At 50.4% G+C, this 19448-nt stretch overlaps 2 protein-coding genes across 2 annotated transcripts in view; one reads left to right on the forward strand and one right to left on the reverse strand.

The window, feature by feature from the left end:
- TXLNG (taxilin gamma) overlaps positions 1-17206 on the reverse strand; it is a 230039-nt gene extending 212833 nt beyond the window's left edge. The window contains exon 1 of the mRNA XM_063953939.1: positions 16999-17206. Within this exon, the coding sequence (XP_063810009.1) occupies positions 16999-17067 (69 nt within the window). The 5' untranslated portion in view covers positions 17068-17206. The remainder of the gene's footprint in view (positions 1-16998) is intronic.
- A 645-nt stretch (positions 17207-17851) lies between these two features.
- Positions 17852-19448, forward strand: part of LOC135030521 (DNA-directed RNA polymerase II subunit RPB11-a) — a 34155-nt gene continuing 32558 nt past the window's right edge. The window contains exon 1 of the mRNA XM_063953941.1: positions 17852-18078. Coding sequence (XP_063810011.1) covers positions 18026-18078 — 53 coding nt within the window. The 5' untranslated portion in view covers positions 17852-18025. The remainder of the gene's footprint in view (positions 18079-19448) is intronic.

A 19448-nucleotide genomic window follows, 5' to 3' on the forward strand; every position in this document is an offset into this window, starting at 1 on the left:
AGTGGCGTGGGGAGAGGGGGGCTGTCTGTTCCCGCGGTGGGGGCTGGTTCAGGGACGGCACTACAACGAGTCTCTTTGACTCATTAAATGCCGCGAACAGCGCTGCGCCTGTTCGCCCGCCCACCACCAGTGCCCCAGAGCCCGTGTGTTAAGACCAGCACTGCACAGCCAGTCACTCGTGTCCTGTCTCCCGACCAGTAAAAGGTCCGCTCTCCTTCTCCTCCGTACCTATTTTACTAATCTAAACTCCCCCTCTATTGCTGCTGACACAGACACCGGGCTGGAAGGGGAGGACAGGGGCCGCTCTCTCAGCCCTTGCCTACTTCTATTACACCCCTGCATACCTCCCAACTTTCAAAATTGTCAAAAGGGACTTCCGCGCCGAAAAGGGGCGTGTCTACATAAAAAATGGGTGTGGCTTTGCATAAAGGGGCGTGGCCTCACGGCAATTCCGCGATCGCGAGCCACGGCCCCATTCTTGTTACTAGGGGGGCATGGCCAGCGCTCAGTGAGCTGCTGGCATGCCCCCAGTACCTCCATGAATAGACGCTGTGTGCGCATGCGCACAGCGTCTATTCACTCGGCTCTGCTGTGAGTGCAAAAGCCTCCCAAATGTCCCCCCCAGCACCGCGGGACACTGCTGGCCACGGGTGGGACAGCGGGACTGTCCCGCAAAAATTGGGACAGTTGGGAGGTATGCCCCTGTCCTGACCGTCCCCGGCTCCAAAAGTCCATCGGAGGAATTTGCAGAGGCACTGGCAGTCGTGTCCATACACCACTGACTTCAAGCAATGTGACAGTAGTACAAGCCCCTCTCTCAAACACTCCCTTTCCCCTGCCTCCATCTATCCCCTCTCTCGATCTCCACCCTTTCTCTCTCGCTCTGTCCGTCTCGTTCCCTCTATCTCTCCATCATGTTCTCTCTCTCCGTCTCGTTCTCTCTCTCTCCGTCTCGTTCTCTCTCTCTCCGTCTCGTTCTCTCTCTCTCTCCGTCTCGTTCTCTCTCTCTCTCTCCGTCTCGTTCTCTCTCTCTCTCTCTCTCTCCGTCTCGTTCTCTCTCTCTCTCTCTCTCTCCGTCTCGTTCTCTCTCTCTCTCTCTCCGTCTCGTTCTCTCTCTCTCTCTCTCCGTCTCGTTCTCTCTCCGTCTCGTTCTCTCTCCGTCTCGTTCTCTCTCTCTCCGTCTCGTTCTCTCTCTCTCTCTCCGTCTCGTTCTCTCTCTCTCTCAGTCTCGTTCTCTCTCTCTCTCCGTCTCGTTCTCTCTCTCTCTCCGTCTCGTTCTCTCTCTCTCTCCGTCTCGTTCTCTCTCTCTCTCCGTCTCGTTCTCTCTCTCTCCCGCTCTCTCTGGCCGTCTCGTTCTCTCTCTCTCTCTCTCACTCTCTCTCTCTCCGTCTCCTCGTTCCCTCTCTCTCTGTCCGTCTCCTCGTTCCCTCTCTCTCCGTCTCCTCGTTCCCTCTCTCTCTGTCCGTCTCCTCGTTCCCCCTCTCTCTGTCCGTCTCCTCGTTCCCTCTTTCTCTCTGCCTGTCTCCTCGTTCCCTCTCTCTTTCATTCCCTCTCTCTGTCCGTCTCGTTCCCCCTCTCTCTCTCTGTCCGTCTCGTTCCCCCTCTCTCTCTGTCCGTCTCGTTCCCCCTCTCTCTCTGTGTCCGTCTCGTTCCCTCTCTGTCTCCCCACCTCTCTCTCTCTGTCCGTCCCGCCCCCTCTCTCTGTCCGTCTCTCTTCTTCTCTGTCTCCCCCCTCAGTCAGTTTCTCTATTCCCCCTACAGCCCCCCTCTCTCTTCCCCCTACACCCACCTCACTCTCTTCCCACTATAGTCACTGATTGCAAAATATGCGCTATATCGCGTTTTACGCACTACAAGCAGAGAGGTCTCTGAGTGACCAGTGTGTCTCTGCTAATAATACTGTTTCAGTGCCTCTCTTGCCATCAAATCACCACTGGTAGCTTCTCCCCATTCAATCGCGCTGCCCGCAGCTTCTCCCCGTTTAAAATGTATAACGTGATCTGCCTGGCTCAGTGGTTGTATAGGTGGTTCTACCTGGTGCAATGTATATAACGTGCTCTGCCTGGCACAATGTATATAACGTGCTCTGCCTGTCGCAAAGTGTATAACGTGCTCTGTCTGTCGCAAAGTGTATAACGTGCTCTGTCTGTCGCAAAGTGTATAACGTGCTCTGTCTGTCGCAAAGTGTATAACGTGCTCTGTCTGTCGCAAAGTGTATAACGTGCTCTGCCTGTCGCAAAGTGTATAACGTGCTCTGCCTGTCGCAAAGTGTATAACGTGCTCTGCCTGTCGCAAAGTGTATAACGTGCTCTGCCTGGCGCAATGTATATAATGTGCTCTGCCAGGCGCAAAGTGTATAGCTGGTTATACCTGGCGCAAAGTGTATAGCTGGTTATACCTGGCGCAAAGTGTATAGCTGGTTATACCTGGCGCAAAGTGTATAGCTGGTTATACCTGGCGCAAAGTGTATAGCTGGTTATACCTGGCGCAAAGTGTATAGCTGGTTATACCTGGCGCAAAGTGTATAGCTGGTTATACCTGGCGCAAAGTGTATAGCTGGTTATACCTGGCGCAAAGTGTATAGCTGGTTATACCTGGCGCAAAGTGTATAGCTGGTTATACCTGGCGCAAAGTGTATAGCTGGTTATACCTGGCGCAAAGTGTATAGCTGGTTATACCTGGCGCAAAGTGTATAGCTGGTTATACCTGGCGCAAAGTGTATAGCTGGTTATACCTGGCGCAAAGTGTATAGCTGGTTATACCTGGCGCAAAGTGTATAGCTGGTTATACCTGGCGCAAAGTGTATAGCTGGTTATACCTGGCGCAAAGTGTATAGCTGGTTATACCTGGCGCAAAGTGTATAGCGTGCTCTGCCTGGCGCAAAGTGTATAGCGTGCTCTGCCTGGCGCAAAGTGTATAGCGTGCTCTGCCTGGCGCAAAGTGTATAGCGTGCTCTGCCTGGCGCAAAGTGTATAGCGTGCTCTGCCTGGCGCAAAGTGTATAGCGTGCTCTGCCTGGCGCAAAGTGTATAGCGTGCTCTGCCTGGCGCAAAGTGTATAGGTGGTTCTGCTTGGTGCAATGTCTATAATGTGCTCTACCTGGTGCAATGCGTATAATGTGCTCTGCCTGGCGCAGTGTGTATAATGTGCTCTGCCTGGCGCAGTGTGTATAATGTGCTCTGCCTGGCGCAGTGTGTATAATGTGCTCTGCCTGGCGCAGTGTGTATAAGCGGCACTACTGTGTGGTGTAATGTGAATTGCCACTATTATGTGGCCAAGCCCCTTCCCCACAAAGCCAGACGCCTAAGTTTTTGTTTTGTTGTTGTGTTTTTATATTTGAATAATTAATAAGAACCTTCATTCCGATGGGACCCACAAAAGGACAGTTAGGACCCCAATTTTTAAAAGTGAGGGGTCCCTGGGACCCACTTTTTTTTCGTCTCAGCGCAATCACTGTAACCCTTAAGTAAGCAAAAACTATATACAAGTCTTGCAGATGTAGTCCGCACTGGGACGGGCGCCCAGCATCCTCTACGGACTAGGAGAAAAAGATTTACCGGTAGGTTTAAAATCTTATTTTCTCTTACGTCCTAGAGGATGCTGGGGACTCCGTAAGGACCATGGGGATTATACCAAAGCTCCAAAACGGGCGGGAGAGTGCGGATGACTCTGCAGCACCGATTGAGCAAACCGGAGGTCCTCATCAGCCAGGGTATCAAACTTGTAGAACTTTGCAAAGGTGTTTAAACCCGACCAAGTAGCAGATCGGCACAGCTGTAACGCCGAGACACCTCGGGTAGCCGCCCAAGAAGAGCCCATCTTCCTAGTGGAATGGGCCTTTACAGAATTCGGTAACGGCAATCCAGCCGTAGAATGAGCCTGCTGAATCGTGTTACAGATCCAGCGAGCAATAGTCTGCTTCGAAGCAGGAGCGCCCACTTTGTTGGCCGCATACAGGACAAACAGTGCCTCTGTTTTCCTAACCCAAGCCGTTCTGGCCACATAAATTTTCAATGCCCTGACCACATCAAGGGACTCGGAATCCTCCACGTTCCGCGTAGCCACAGGCACCACAATAGGTTGGTTCATATGAAAAGAAGTAACCACCTTGGGCAAAAATTGAGGACGAGTCTGCAACTCTGCTCTATCCACATGGAAAATCAGATAGGGGCTCGTGAGATAAAGCCGCCAACTCAGACACTCGCCTTGCCGATGCCAAGGCCAACAACATGACCACTTTCCAAGTGAGATATTTTAATTCCACCGTTTTAAGTGGTTCAAACCAGCGAGACTTAAGGAACAGCTACACCACGTTAAGATCCCAGGGTGCCACTGGGGGCACAAAAGGAGGTTGGATATGCAGCACTCCCTTCACAAAAGTCTGGATTTCTGGGAGAGAAGCCAATTCCTTCTGAAAGAAAATGGATAGGGTCGGCATCGCCCGTCCATTGTCGGGTCCATAGGGCTCGTCTAGCCGAAATCGCCATAGCGTTGGCTCTGGAACCCAGTAGGCCAATGTCTCTCTGAGCATCTCTCATATATAGGACAGCATCCTTAATATGACCCAGGGTCAATAAAATGTTTTCCTTATCCAGCGTATCTATATCAGCAGATAAGGTATCTGTCCACGCTGCTACCGCGCTACAAACCCAAGCGGACGCTATCGCCGGTCTGAGTAAGGTACCAGTATGTGTGTAAATAGACTTCAAGGTAGGTCTCCTCCCTGCGATCAGCAGGATCCTTGAGGGTTGCCGTATCTTGAGATGGCAGCGCTACGTTTTTGGATAAGCGTGTCAACTCTTTATCCACCCTCGGGGAGGATTCCCACCGTATCCTGTCCTTTGTCGGGAAAGGATACGCCATAAGAATCCTTTTGGGAATCCGCAGTTTTTTGTCTGGAGATTCCCATGCCTTTTCAAATAATTTGTTCAGCTCATGAGATGTGGGAAAGGTTACCTCAGGTTTTTTCTCCTTATACATGCGCACCCTTGTGTCAGGGAGAGAGGGTTCATCCGTGATATGATACACCTCTTTTATAGCAATAATCACATAATGAATACTTTTAGCCAATTTTGGCTGCAACTTTACATCATCGTAGTCGACACTGGAGTCGGAATCCGTGTCGGTATCAGTGTTTACTATTTGGGATAGTGGGCGCTTTTGAGACCCAGAAGGTCCCTGCGACATAGTGAAAGGCAGGGTTTGACTCCCTGTACACTCCCTGGACTCAGCTTTGTCCAACCTTTTGTGCAATAAATTCACATTTGCATTTAAAACATTCCACATATCCAACCAGTCAGGTGTCGGCGTTGCCGACGGAGACACCACACTCATTTGCTCCACCTCCTCCCTAGAAGAGCCTTCCGCTTCAGACATGCCGACACACGCGTACCGACACACCACACACTCAGGGAATTCTCTTAACTGGAGACAGTTCCTCCACAAGGCCCTTTGGAGAGACAGAGAGAGAGTATGCCAGCACACACCCAGCGCCAATGACCCAGGGAAAAAAAATTACCCAGATAGCGACCATGTTCAGCAGGGGAGAGTCCGGGGAGCCAGCTTCTCAGCGTGTGATGTGGAGAAAAATGGCGCTGGTGAGTGCTGAGGATCAAGCTCCGCCCCCCCAGCGGCGGGCTTCGGTCCCGCTTGATTTCTTTCAAAAACTGGCGGGGGATCTCAAATATACAGTGCAGAGCCCATATATGTCCTGATTTTGCCAGACCAGAGGTTTAATTGCTGCCCAGGGCGCCCCCCCTGCGCCCTTACAGTGCCTGCCGTGTGTGTGTGTGTTGTGCGGGAGCAATGGCGCGCAGCGTTACCGCTGCGCTGTACCTCAGTGAATATCCGAAGTCTTCTTTCTTCTCATACTCACCCGGCTTCTATCTTCCGGCTCTGTGAGGAGGACGGCGGCGCGCTCCGGGACGAACAGCTAGGAGAGACCTGCGTTCCGACTCCCTCTGGAGCTAATGGTGTCCAGTAGCCTAAGAAGCAGAGCCTAGCAGTTAAGTAGGTCTGCTTCTCTCTCCTCAGTCCCTCGATGTAGGGAGCCTGTTGCCAGCAAGCTCCCTGAAAATAAAAACCCTAACAAAATTTCTTTCAGGAAACTCAGGAGAGCTCCCTGTAATGCACCCAGTCTCCTCTGGGCACAGTATCAAACTGAAGTCTGGAGGAGGGGCATAGAGGGAGGAGCCAGTGCACACCCATATCTAAAGTTCTTTTTAGTGCCCATGTCTCCTGCGGAGCCCGTCTATTCCCCATGGTCCTTACGGAGTCCCCAGCATCCCCTAGGACGCAAGAGAAATACTGTATACATGCTTTTTTATATATATATATTGCTACCCAGGGCGCCCCCCCTGCGCCCTCGCAAAGCTGTTGGTGTGTGGGAGAAATGGCGCGCAGCGCGACCACTGCATTAAACCGGCGGGGGTATCGGACACGGTGCCCGGGCACCGAATATGCCACAATTGCCAGCCTTTTTGACTTTCAGTAACTTGCTGCCCAGGGCGCCCCCCCCCCCCCCAGCACCCTGTGAGTGCCATTGGTGTGTGGGAGCATGGAGCGCAGCGCGACCGCTGCGCTGTACCTCCACTACTGAAGTCTTCTGCCGTCACTAAAGTCTTCTTATACTCACCCGGCTTCTTTCTTCTGTGAGGGGGGTGACGATGCGGCTCCGGGAACAAGCAGCTAGGCGAACCAAGTGATCGAACCCTCTGGAGCTAATGGTGTCCAGTAGCCTAAGAAGCAGAGCCTTTAACTAAGAAGAAGTAGGTCTGACTTCTCTCCCCTCAGTCCCACGATGCAGGGAGCCTGTAGCCAGCAGGTCTCCCTGAAAATAAATAACCTAACAATAAAGTCTTTAGAGAAACTCTGTAGAGCTCCCCTAGTGCGTGTCCAGTCACTCCTGGGCACAGAGTCTAACTGAGGTCTGGAGCAGGGGCATAGAGGGAGGAGCCAGTTCACACCCATTGAAAGTCTTATAGTGTGCCCATGTCCCCTGCGGATCCAGTCTATACCCCATGGTCCTTACGGAGTCCCCAGCATCCTCTAGGAAGTTTGAGAAATCTACACACAGTAGGTGTATAGAGGCCCATTTCCTGCAAACATCACTCCAGTGTTCTAATTGTACAGTGGGGTCAATTCAATTCACTGACTTAACAGGTTGAATTGTCGGGAGAACGGGTATTGTCCGATTTAACTCCCCACCGCGATGCTGATTCCCAACAGAATCAGCCTTGCGGCAGCACTTTTGTTGCATTTCTTCTCTCATCCGCCGGGGGTGAGAGAAGAATTCCCGACAATTGAGGGTCACTTGTCGCTGTATTGAATAGCGCCTGGAGCTAACTCCCGGCGCTATTCAACTGTCAGTGAATTGAATCGACCCAATTGTGTTTGCTAATCGCGTTAGAAGACTAATGGATCATTAGGAAACCCTTGTGCAATTAGGTTAGCACAGTTGAAAATGGGTTTGCTCGTTAGAGAAGCTATAAAACTGGCCTTATTTTGAGCTAGTTGAGTATCTGGAGCATCACATTTGTGGGTTCGATTATAGTCTAAAAAAGGCCAAAGAACTTTCATGTAAAACTCGATAGTCTATTCTTGTTCTTTCGAAATGAAGTCTATTCCATGCGAGAAATTGTCAAGAAAATTAACATTTCCTACAATGGTGTGTACTACTCCCTTCAGAGAACAGCACAAACAGGCTCTAACCAGAGTAGAAAGAAGTGGGAGGCCCCGATGCACAACTGAGCAAGAAGACAAGTACATAAGAGTAACAGTGTCAACGTTTACAGTGAAGAGGGGACTCCGGGATGCTGGCCTTCTAGGCAAAGTGGCAAAAAAAAAAAAAGCCTGGCCAATAAAAGGAAAAAGATTAATATGGGTAAAAGAACACAGACATTGGACAGAGGAAGATTGGAAAAAGTGTGTTGTGGACAGACGAATTTTAGTTTGAGGTGTTTGGATCACACAGAAGAACATTTGTGAGACGTAGAACAAGTGAAAAGATGCTGGAAGAGTGCCCAACGCCATCTGTCAAGCATGGTGGAGATAATGTGATGGTCTGGGGCTGCTTTGGTGCTGGTAAAGTGGGAGAATTGTACCAAGGTAAAAGGGATTTTGAATAAGGAAGGCTATCACTCCATTTTGCAATGCCAGGCCAGGCCATACCCTGTGGACAGCGCTTGATTGAAGCCAATTTCCTCCTCCAACAGGACAATGACCCAAAGCACACCTCCAAATTATGCAATAACTATTTGGGGAAGAAGCAGGCAGCTGGTACTCTGTAATGGAGTGGCCAGCGCAGTCACCAGATCTCAACCCCACTGTGCTGTTGTGAGAACAGCTTGACCGTATGGTACGCAAGAACTGCCCATCAAGCCAATCCAACTTTTTGGAGGTGCATCAGGAAGCGTGGGGTGAACTTTCTTCAGATTACTTTAACAAATTAACAGCTAGAATGCCAAAGGTCTCCAATGCTGTAATTGCTGCAAAAGGAGCATTCTGTGACGAAAGCAGTTTGAAGGGCAAAATTATTATTTCAAATAAAAATCATTATTGACTATATCTTTTCTCTAACGTCCTAAGTGGATGCTGGGGACTCCGTAAGGACCATGGGGGATTAGCGGCTCCGCAGGAGACTGGGCACAACTACAAAGAAAGCTTTAGACTACTGGTGTGCACTGGCTCCTCCCACTAAGACCCTCCTCCAGACCTCAGTTAGATTCTTGTGCCCGGCCGAGCTGGATGCACACTAGGGGCTCTCCTGAGCACCTAGAAAGAAAGTATATTTAGGTTTTTTTATTTTCAGTGAGATCTGCTGGCAACAGACTCACTGCAGCGAGGGACTAAGGGGAGAAGAAGCAAACCTACCTAACAGGTGGTAGGTTGGGCTTCTTAGGCTACTGGACACAATTAGCTCCAGAGGGATCGACCGCAGGACCCGACCTTGGTGTTCGTTCCCGGAGCCGCGCCGCCGTCCCCCTTACAGAGCCAGAAGCACGAAGAAGGTCCGGAAAATCGGCGGCAGAAGACTTCAGTCTTCACCAAGTTAGCGCACAGCATTGCAGCTGTGCGCCATTGCTCCTCATGTACACCTCATACTTCGGTCACTGATGGGTGCAGGGCGCTGGGGGGGGGGCGCCCTGAGGGCAATAGATAACACCTTGGCTAGCAAAATATACATCATATATAGTCCCAGAGGCTATATAGATGTAAAATTACCCCTGCCAGTATCACAGAAAAAGCGGGAGAAAGTCCGCCGAAAAGGGGGCGGGGCTTCTCCCTCAGCACACTGGCGCCATTTTTCCCTCACAGTTCCGCTGGAAGGAAGCTCCCTGGCTCTCCCCTGCAGTCTGAGAAAACTACAGAAGGGTAAAAAAGAGAGGGGGGGGCACTAAATTTAGGCGCAGTATACATACATATATATGTAATATATATATAAAAAAAAGCAGCTATAGGGAAAACACTCATTGATAGTGGGATCCCAGTGTTATATAGCGCTCTGGTGTGTGCTGGCATACTCTCTCTCGGTCTCCCCAAAGGGCTTTGTGTGGTCCTGTCCTGTCAGAGCATTCCCTGTGTGTTTGCGGTGTGTCGGTACGGCTGTGTCAACATGTTTGATGAGGAGGCTTATGTGGAGGCGGAGCAGATGCCTGTAAATGTGATGTCACCCCCTGCGGAGTCGACACCTGAGTGGATGGTGCTGTGGAAGGAATTACGCGATAGTGTCGACTCCTTACATAAAAGGTTTGACGACATACCTAATGTGGGACAGCCGGCTTCTCAGCCTGTGCCTGCCCAGGCGTCTCAAAAACCATCAGGGGCTCTAAAACGCCCGCTACCTCAGATGGTTGACACAGATGTCGACACGGATACTGACTCCAGTGTCGACGACAAAGAGACTAATGTAACTTCCAGTAGGGCCACATGTTACATGATTGAGGCAATGAAAAATGTGTTGCACATTTCTGATGTTACCCCCGGTACCACAAAAAAGGGTATAATGTTTGGAGAGAAAAAACTACCAGTAGCTTTTCCTCCATCTGAAGAGTTAAATGAGGGGTGTGAAGAAGCATGGGCTTCCCCTGATAAAAAGATGGTAATTTCTAAGAGGTTACTAATGGCGTACCCTTTCCCGCCAGAGGATAGGTCACGCTGGGAAACATCCCCTAGGGTGTATAAAGCGCTCACACGCTTGTCAAAAAAGGTGGCACTACCGTCTCCGGATACGGCCGCCCTGAAGGAATCTGCTGATAGAAAGCAGGAGGCTATCCTGAAATCTATATATACACACATAGGTGTGATACTGAGACCGGCTATAGCTTCAGCCAGGATGTGCAGCGCTGCTGCTGCGTGGTCAGATTCCCTGTCAGAAAATATAGATACCCTAGACAGGGACACTATTTTGCTGAACGTAGAGCATATAAAAGATGCACTTTTATACATGAGGGATGCACAGAGGGATATTTGCCGGCTGGCTCCCAAAATTAGTGCAATGTCCATTTCTGCCAGGAGAGGGTTATGGACTTGGCAGTGGACAGGTGATGCAGATTCCAAACGACACATGGAAGTTCTGCCTTATAAGGGTGTGGAATTGTTCGGGGATGGTCTCTCGGACCTCGTTTCCACAGCAACAGCTGGGAAGTCTACATTTTTGCCCCATGTTCCCTCACAACCAAAGAAAGCACCGTATTATCAGGTACAGTCCTTTCGGCCCAATAGGGGCAAGCGGGTTAAAGGCGCGTCCTTTCTGCCCAGAGGCAGAGGGAAAAAGCTGCAGCATACAGCCAGTTCCCAGGAGCAAAAGTCCTCCCCTGCTTCCTCTAAGTCCACAGCATGACGCTGGGGCTCCACAGGCAGAGCCAGGTACGGTGGGGGCCCGTCTCAAGCATTTCAGCAAGCAGTGGGCTCGCTCACGGGTGGATCCCTGGATCATTCAAATAGTATCTCAGGGGTACAAACTGGAATTCGAGACGTCTCCCCCCCGCCGTTTCCTCAAATCTGCCTTGCCAACCACTCCTTCAGGCAGGGAAACAGTGTTACAGGCAATTCAAAAGCTGTATTCACAACAAGTGATAGTAAAGGTGCCCCTACTTCAACAAGGAAGGGGTTACTATTCCACAATGTTTGTGGTACCGAAACCGGACGGTTCGGTGAGACCCATTTTAAATTTGAAATCCTTGAACACATATCAAAAAATTCAAGTTCAAGATGGAATCGCTCAGGGCGGTTATTGCGAGCCTGGACGAGGGAGATTACATGGTATCGCTGGACATCAAGGATGCTTACCTACATGTCCCCATTTACCATCCTCACCAGGAGTACCTCAGGTTTGTTGTACAAGATTGTCATTACCAATTCCAGACGTTGCCATTCGGTCTCTCCACGGCTCCGAGGGTCTTTACCAAGGTAATGGCGGAAATGATGATACTCCTTCGAAGGAAGGGAGTTTTAATTATCCCGTACTTGGACGATCTCCTGATAAAAGCGAGGTCCAGAGAACAGTTATTGGTAGGGGTAGCACTATCTCGGGAAGTGCTGCAACAGCACGGCTGGATTCTAAACATTCCAAAGTCACAGCTGGTCCCTACGACACGCCTGCTGTTCCTAGGGATGGTTCTGGACACAGAACAGAGAAAAGTGTTTCTCCCGGAGGAGAAGGCCAAGGAGCTGTCATCTCTAGTCAGAGGCCTCCTAAAACCAAAACAGGTGTCGGTGCATCACTGCACGCGGATCCTGGGGAAAATGGTAGCTTCCTACGAAGCGATTCCATTCGGCAGGTTTCATGCAAGAACCTTTCAGTGGGACCTGTTGGACAAGTGGTCCGGATCGCATCTTCAGATGCATCGTCTGATAACCCTGTCTCCAAGGACAAGGGTGTCTCTGCTGTGGTGGCTGCAGAGTGCTCATCTTCAAGAGGGCCGCAGATTCGGCATACAGGACTGGGTCCTGGTGACCACGGATGCCAGCCTTCGAGGCTGGGGAGCAGTCACACAGGGAAGAAACTTCCAAGGACTATGGTCAAGTCAGGAGACTTCCCTGCACATAAATATTCTGGAACTAAGGGCCATTTACAATGCCCTAAGTCAGGCAAAACCCCTGCTTCAAAACCAGCCGGTACTGATCCAGTCAGACAACATCACGGCAGTCGCCCATGTAAATCGACAGGGCGGCACGAGAAGCAGGACGGCGATGGCAGAAGCCACAAGGATTCTCCGATGGGCGGAAAATCACGTGTTAGCACTGTCAACAGTGTTCATTCCGGGAGTGGACAACTGGGAAGCAGACTTCCTCAGCAGGCACGACCTCCACCCGGGAGAGTGGGGACTTCATCCAGAAGTCTTTCAAATGATTGTAAACCGGTGGGAAAAACCACAGGTGGACATGATGGCGTCCCGCCTAAACAAAAAGCTAGAAAAATATTGCGCCAGGTCGAGAGACCCGCAGGCGATAGCTGTGGACGCTCTAGTAACACCGTGGGTGTACCGATCGGTTTATGTGTTCCCTCCTCTTCCTCTCATACCAAAGGTACTGAGGATAATAAGGAGAAGAGGAGTAAGAACTATACTCATTGTTCCGGATTGGCCAAGAAGAGCGTGGTATCCGGAACTTCAAGAAATGATGTCAGAGGACCCATGGCCTCTACCGCTCAGACAGGACCTGCTGCAGCAGGGGCCCTGTCTGTTCCAAGACTTACCGCGGCTGCGTTTGACGGCATGGCGGTTGAACACCGGATCCTGAAGGAAAAGGGCATTCCGGAGGAAGTCATTCCTACGCTGATAAAAGCTAGGAAAGAAGTAACCGCGAACCATTATCACCGCATATGGCGAAAATATGTTGCGTGGTGTGAGGCCAGGAAGGCCCCAACGGAAGAATTTCAGCTGGGCCGGTTCCTGCACTTCCTACAGTCAGGGGTGACTATGGGCCTTAAATTGGGTTCCATTAAGGTCCAGATTTCGGCTTTATCGATTTTCTTCCAGAGAGAATTGGCTTCACTACCTGAAGTTCAGACTTTTGTTAAGGGAGTGCTGCATATTCAGCCCCCTTTTGTGCCTCCAGTGGCACCTTGGGATCTCAACGTGGTGTTGGATTTCCTAAAGTCACATTGGTTTGAGCCACTGAAAACCGTGGATTTAAAATATCTCACGTGGAAAGTGGTCATGTTGTTGGCCTTGGCTTCGGCCAGGCGTGTTTCAGAATTGGCGGCTTTGTCATGTACAAGCCCTTATCCGATTTTCCATATGGATAGGGCAGAATTGAGGACTCGTCCCCAGTTTCTCCCCAAAGTGGTATCAGCTTTTCATCTGAACCAACCGATCGTGGTGCCTGCGGCTACAAAAGACTTGGAGGCTTCCAAGTTGTTGGATGTAGTCAGGGCCCTAAAAATGTATGTTTCCAGGACAGCTGGAGTCAGAAAGACTGACTCGCTCTTTATCCTGTATGCGCCCAACAAGTTGGGTGCACCTGCTTCTAAGCAGACTATTGCTCGCTGGATCTGTAGTACGATTCAGCTTGCACATTCTGCGGCTGGACTGCCGCATCCTAAATCAGTAAAAGCCCATTCCACGAGGAAAGTGGGCTCTTCTTGGGCGGCTGCCCGAGGGGTCTCGGCTCTTCAACTTTGCCGAGCTGCTACTTGGTCAGGGGCAAACACGTTTGCTAAATTCTACAAATTTGATACCCTGGCTGAGGAGGACCTTGAGTTCTCTCATTCGGTGCTGCAGAGTCATCCGCACTCTCCCGCCCGTTTGGGAGCTTTGGTATAATCCCCATGGTCCTTACGGAGTCCCCAGCATCCACTTAGGACGTTAGAGAAAATAAGAATATACTCACCGGTAATTCTATTTCTCATAGTCCGTAGTGGATGCTGGGCGCCCATCCCAAGTGCGGATTGTCTGCAATACTTGTATATAGTTATTGCTTAACTAAAGGGTTATTGTTGAGCTATCTGTTGAGAGGCTCAGTCGTTATCATGCTGTTAACTGGGTATTGTATCACGAGTTATATGGTGTGATTGGTGTGGCTGGTATGAGTCTTACCCGGGATTCAAAATCCTTCCTAATTGTGTCAGCTCTTCCGGGCACAGTATCCTAACTGAGGTCTGGAGGAGGGTCTTAGTGGGAGGAGCCAGTGCACACCAGTAGTCTAAAGCTTTCTTTGTAGTTGTGCCCAGTCTCCTGCGGAGCCGCTAATCCCCCATGGTCCTTACGGAGTCCCCAGCATCCACTACGGACTATGAGAAATAGAATTACCGGTGAGTAAATTCTTATTTTCATTTTGTAACATTTGATAAATAAGTCAGTTTTCACGTAAAACACGAAATTGTCTGGGTGACCGCAAACTTTTGAATGATATCATATGCAACCTGTGGAAAACAAGCATGTCATATATGGAAAGCACGGGCATCTTTTCCAAGGACTATAGTTTGTGTTTGAAAAGGTTCAAGAACCTTTTATTTAAAGCGTCATATGCAACTTTAAGCTGTGTTGTTTCATCATACGAATCAATTCAGAAGCAAATATGGACTAAGAAAAAACATCTTGATGATACTCAATTCTAATGTTTAGCTGTTTCTTCCATCTGCTGTGATCTCTGCAATATACACTATACAACAGATGAAGATGTAAAACAATAAGGGGTCTATTCATGAAGCAGTGAAAACTGTGGAGAAGTGAGCCAGTGGAGGAGAAGAGCCAATCAGCACTGAAGTAACATATATAATTTGCATACTATACAATTATACAGAGAAGCTGATTGGTTGCCATGGGCAACTTCTCCAGTAGCTCACTTCTCCACTCTTTTCACTGCTTCAGGAATAAACCCCTAAGACTCTAGACCAGGGGTGTCAAACACAAGGCCCGCCAGACCTCCTCTGATGGCCCGCGGACTCACATTTCAAACATGGGTGGGTCCGTGGGACGCGCTTCGCTGCAGCCAATCCCTAGCCTGCCAGATTGATTGATGGCTCTGTGGCCCGGCTGCAAACTTTAAAAATAGGAGGTGGAGCCTTGCCAGTGCGGACTTGATGGCGCAGCTCTCCTCGATTTGGTGAGTTGTGCTTCGGACAGTGGATAACCTGCGGCTGGAGGAGGGTGTTGGGGTCTGAGAGCTGCCAGTGTTCCGCAGCCGGGGATCGGGGCTGGGTACTCCGTGATCCCGCGGCCAGCTCCGGGTGGTGATGCTGCTTTAGCTCTGAGCTGTTACAATCAGCGGTGACAGGGGGGCTGACTGTTCCCGCGGTGGGGGCTGGTTCAGGTCCCCGAGCTTCCGGCATTACAATGAGTCTCACTGACTCATTTAATGCCGCCACCAACGCTGCGCCTGTCTGCCCACCACCAGTGCCCCGGAGCCCTGTGCATTAAGACAGTCACTGCACAGTCAGTGACTCGGGTCCCGACTCCCGGCCGGAGGGGGAGAAGGAGATGCTCTGCTTTCAGCTCCTCCACCATAGACTCAAATGCTGCATGTGCCCGACTTGTTTAACTATTCCAAGTCCCTCTCTCTATTGCTGTTCACACGGACACCTGGCTGTTACACCCCGGTCCTGATTGTCACCAGCGCCAAAAGTTCATGGGAGGGATGCATAGAGTCACTGGCAGCCATCTCCATGCACAGTGACAGCCCCTGATTGTAAGCACTACTGATGCCAGGCAGGAAAATGCAATACTATTGTTGTACAAGTGGAAAGTGCTGCTCCTCCTCTCTCTCGCTCCTCTGCCCCCCCTCTCTCTTCATGTATCCCCCTCTATGCATCTCCTTCCTCTCTGTCTCCCCCCACTCTCCGTCTCTCCTCCTTTCTCGCTCTCTGTCTGTCTCCCCCCTCTCTATCCCTATCTCCTCACTATCCATTTCCCCTCTCTGTCTCCCCCTCTCTCTGCTCCTCTCTCCGTCTCTCCCCCCTCGCGCTCTCTCTCTGCGTCTCCCCCTTTCAGAGCTAGTTATTACTTACATTATTACAAAAAACAGTAATAATTGAATGCAGTGACATTAATTTATGATAATAAAGAGTGGACACATAGACCTACAGATACAACCGGCCCTTTGATGGGGACCAAACTGCTGATGCGGCCCCCGATGAATTTGAGTTTGACACCCCTGCTCTAGACAAATCTGTACGTATATTGGTAGATGTGCGGCATACAAGGTAAACAAAGTAAATAAAGATTACCCTGCCTTATCAGGCCTGTTATACTGGAAAGGAACACATCTAGCTTTACATGTACTTTTTACCCCCATTTAAAAAGATAAATGAAAGAACATTTTTGGCACCTTGACCATGGTATATCTATATCAAATCTGAGACCACTCTTGGGACAGTAATATAGTAAAAGACTAGAATAACATCAGAGTTGTTGGGAAGAGCTCTAACCAACATGCCAGGATCATTTTTGCATTTCAGGGGGCCGAGGAAGAGCCCGCTGGCCTTTAGCCCGGTTACTGTATTCCACTTGTAAGAAAAGTCCTTTCTTGTGCACATTCCCCCAGTTGAATTGTCAATGATGCGTCTCAACAAGCAAACAGTTTATGAAGGATTCATCACAGCGCTGCAGAGATAAATGCTCTATTAAATGACAGCCTGAGAGGGGCTCTAGCTGTTTTGTAACCTAGTAAAACCCCACACAGGCTGCCAGTGAGTGGCCAGAATCAGTAGTACTGAGCGGCACCGCATATTGCCAGCTGGCAGGGGGAGAGGGCTAAGCATATGGCGCCCGCACACTGGCAGACCCCCGCATGTGATGTGCCCCCAGCACCTGCATCGCAGCATACACCGTGCCTTTGCCTCGGTGCCTTTGCCTCCTCCCGCTCGCACTGCTCTGGTGACAGAGTACACACGTGCCTTGCTGCTGCCACTGTCCAGGAGTCAGAGCGGAGCATGGAGGGCACAGGTGCGAGAGAGGTGACAGGTGTGACCGAGCTCTCCTCCCTCGTGTGCCCGCAGCGAGGGAGTACTGGGGGTGGAGGGGTCGATCAGCCCGGACTCCCGTTCCCCTGTCATTACCTGTCTGGGGTCATCCAGCCTCCCCGGATCCTCAGTGCCTCCGGCCGCCGCTTCCACCTGGCAAGACATGATGTGACGCAGCCTTGTGAGCGCCGCGCTATCGCAACCAGCAAAGTCCCTTGCGCAGCGTTTAGGAACAGAACCCCGCAGGCCGCCAGCCAATCAGACGAACAGCAACACTACGGCTAGTTCCAGCCCACAGACACGTGACGGCTAGCGGCGGGAGGCGGAAGCACCCGCGCGGCCATCTTTAGGAAGGGAAAAGCATGTTAGGTCCTTTTAATTGTCAGTGGTCAGCCCATTATGTAGCGGTGGCTCTGTATAGCTCTCTCTTGTTTTGATGGGAAATGAGTTCCAGCTTCATATATGAATACAACGCGTTGAAACATGCCCGCTGGCGAGGAAAACCATGCAGTTTTGAAATCTCTCTTCAAAGATAGGGCTTCGATAGCAGCCATTTTGTGGTGGCCGCTTTCCTGCGCCACAGCTCTTCTGACTTCTTAAAAATGTCAGACATTGGAGACAGGTTTGGGACAACAACTTTTCCATAAGCAGGAGCTGGCGCTGCGGCGCACAGGTGGCGTCACGCAGTGTGCAGATTCAGTTCGGTTGAGGCTAGATCCAAGTGGCCCAAGGGACCTTTTCCGTCAGGGGGAGGAGCCACGACACAAGAGGGAGGAGCTACGCCAGCGGTACAGTTGCTCTAGTATCCACGCCACCAACTATTACCATTAGTAATTAGGTGGCGAGCGAAGCGAGCCACCGTGCCCGAAGCGTGGCGAGCGTACTTTTCGGGTACCTTGTTCGGCCGCAGCTCCTCCCCCTGGTGACGGGTCTCCTCCCCTAGGTACGTTAGAAGGTCTCTTCTCCCACTCCGATATAGAACCAACCGATTCAGTTCAGCCCGAGTGTTTCTTGTGTGAGTGTAGAGTGTTGGTGAGGAAGTTACTACTAGGATATAGCATCTACTTTACTACTAGCCGCAGGACTGCGACACTGAGCAGCGAACCACTCGCTTCATGCCAATATGAACGCGCCCCCGGCCTTCGAGTCCTTCCTGCTGTTTGAAGGCGAGCAGAAGTGAGTGTACTATCTCTATCATTTATTTGGAGTGCATTATATATATATATATATATATATATATATACACACATATTAATCCACTGCATATACATACACTGGTCACTCCTAGATCTGGGGTGCATGTAGGATGTGAACACATTGTTTAAATGAAAATGACAGAGGCTCTGTACTCCTAAAAATAAAGTATGGGAATTTATTTCATATTTTAAGCTTGTGGTTCAAGTTGAGAACATGGGGACCCCTGGGCTAGCATAACTAAACTGCTTCAGAACACATAGAGGGGGGGGGAGTAGTGGACCTTGGACTGCACACCCTAAAGGCCCATATACACGGGAGATGTGTGCTGAGCGATTGGGGGGGGGCCTTCATTTCACCCAGCGGGTGAAATAAGCGACGTGCTAGATTGGCCTGCATGCAGACCAATCTAGCTCCGGCGATAGCGATGTGCGTGGCCGCGCATCGCTATCGCTGAGGGGGTACACACGAGTGATCTGTGCTTAAAAATATTGCTTAGATTTTAAGCATGGATCTCTCCTTGAGTACCCCCTTTTATTCCAAACAGAGGAGCTATTGCGCTGAGACCTGTAATTCAACACAGGAAAAAAATGCAGATGCACTCTAGTACTAATCAGAATAATTATACAGGACTCTGTAATTTAAAGCAATAAGCCATACCACCTAGTGTTTTCCCTACCCTCCCAGGCTGCCGATATAGTGCGTACGCACTGAACGATATCGCTAACAACTTGGGCAGTGACGTCACCCCGCTGCTGGCCCTAACATGCAGTTTTTGCCAAAATTGACCTGCATTCACAGGTGACCTGATTGCTTAGAAGTTAAGCACAGAGCTCTCTGTGTGTTTGCCCCACAGCGATAGCGCGTCGCTATTGCCGGTGTTATATTGGCCTGCATGCAGGCTCAATCTAGCACATTGCTCATTTCACCGCTGGGTGAAATGAGTGGAACCCCCGTCCCCCCTGATTCAGCACATATCGTGATGTGTGCTGAGCATTCGTGCTAGATCGCTCAGCACACATCTCTGGGGAAATCTCCCCTGTGTGTACCGGGCTTTAGGTTCAAGTCCAGAGCACAGTACCCCCAAAGTCAGCACAGGCCAACCGCCCCAAGACATCACACTAGTGAGGGTAAAGTATTAGTAAGTGTTAAATAAATAATAAGCAGAATCTGTGTGTTAAAAGCCAGCACACACTCTCAAAGTCTTAAAGTGCCAGTGGCTCCTAGTGGACCCGTCTATACCCCACGGTACTAATGTGGACCCCAGCTTCCTCTAGGACGTAAGAGAAATATGCTGCCCCAAAGCAGCCAGTACACGCCAACACAGGGGACCCCGCACCCCAAACTCATCC

Source organism: Pseudophryne corroboree, chromosome 2, assembly GCF_028390025.1.
Source record: "Pseudophryne corroboree isolate aPseCor3 chromosome 2, aPseCor3.hap2, whole genome shotgun sequence".
In the NCBI taxonomy this organism is placed as follows: domain Eukaryota; kingdom Metazoa; phylum Chordata; class Amphibia; order Anura; family Myobatrachidae; genus Pseudophryne; species Pseudophryne corroboree.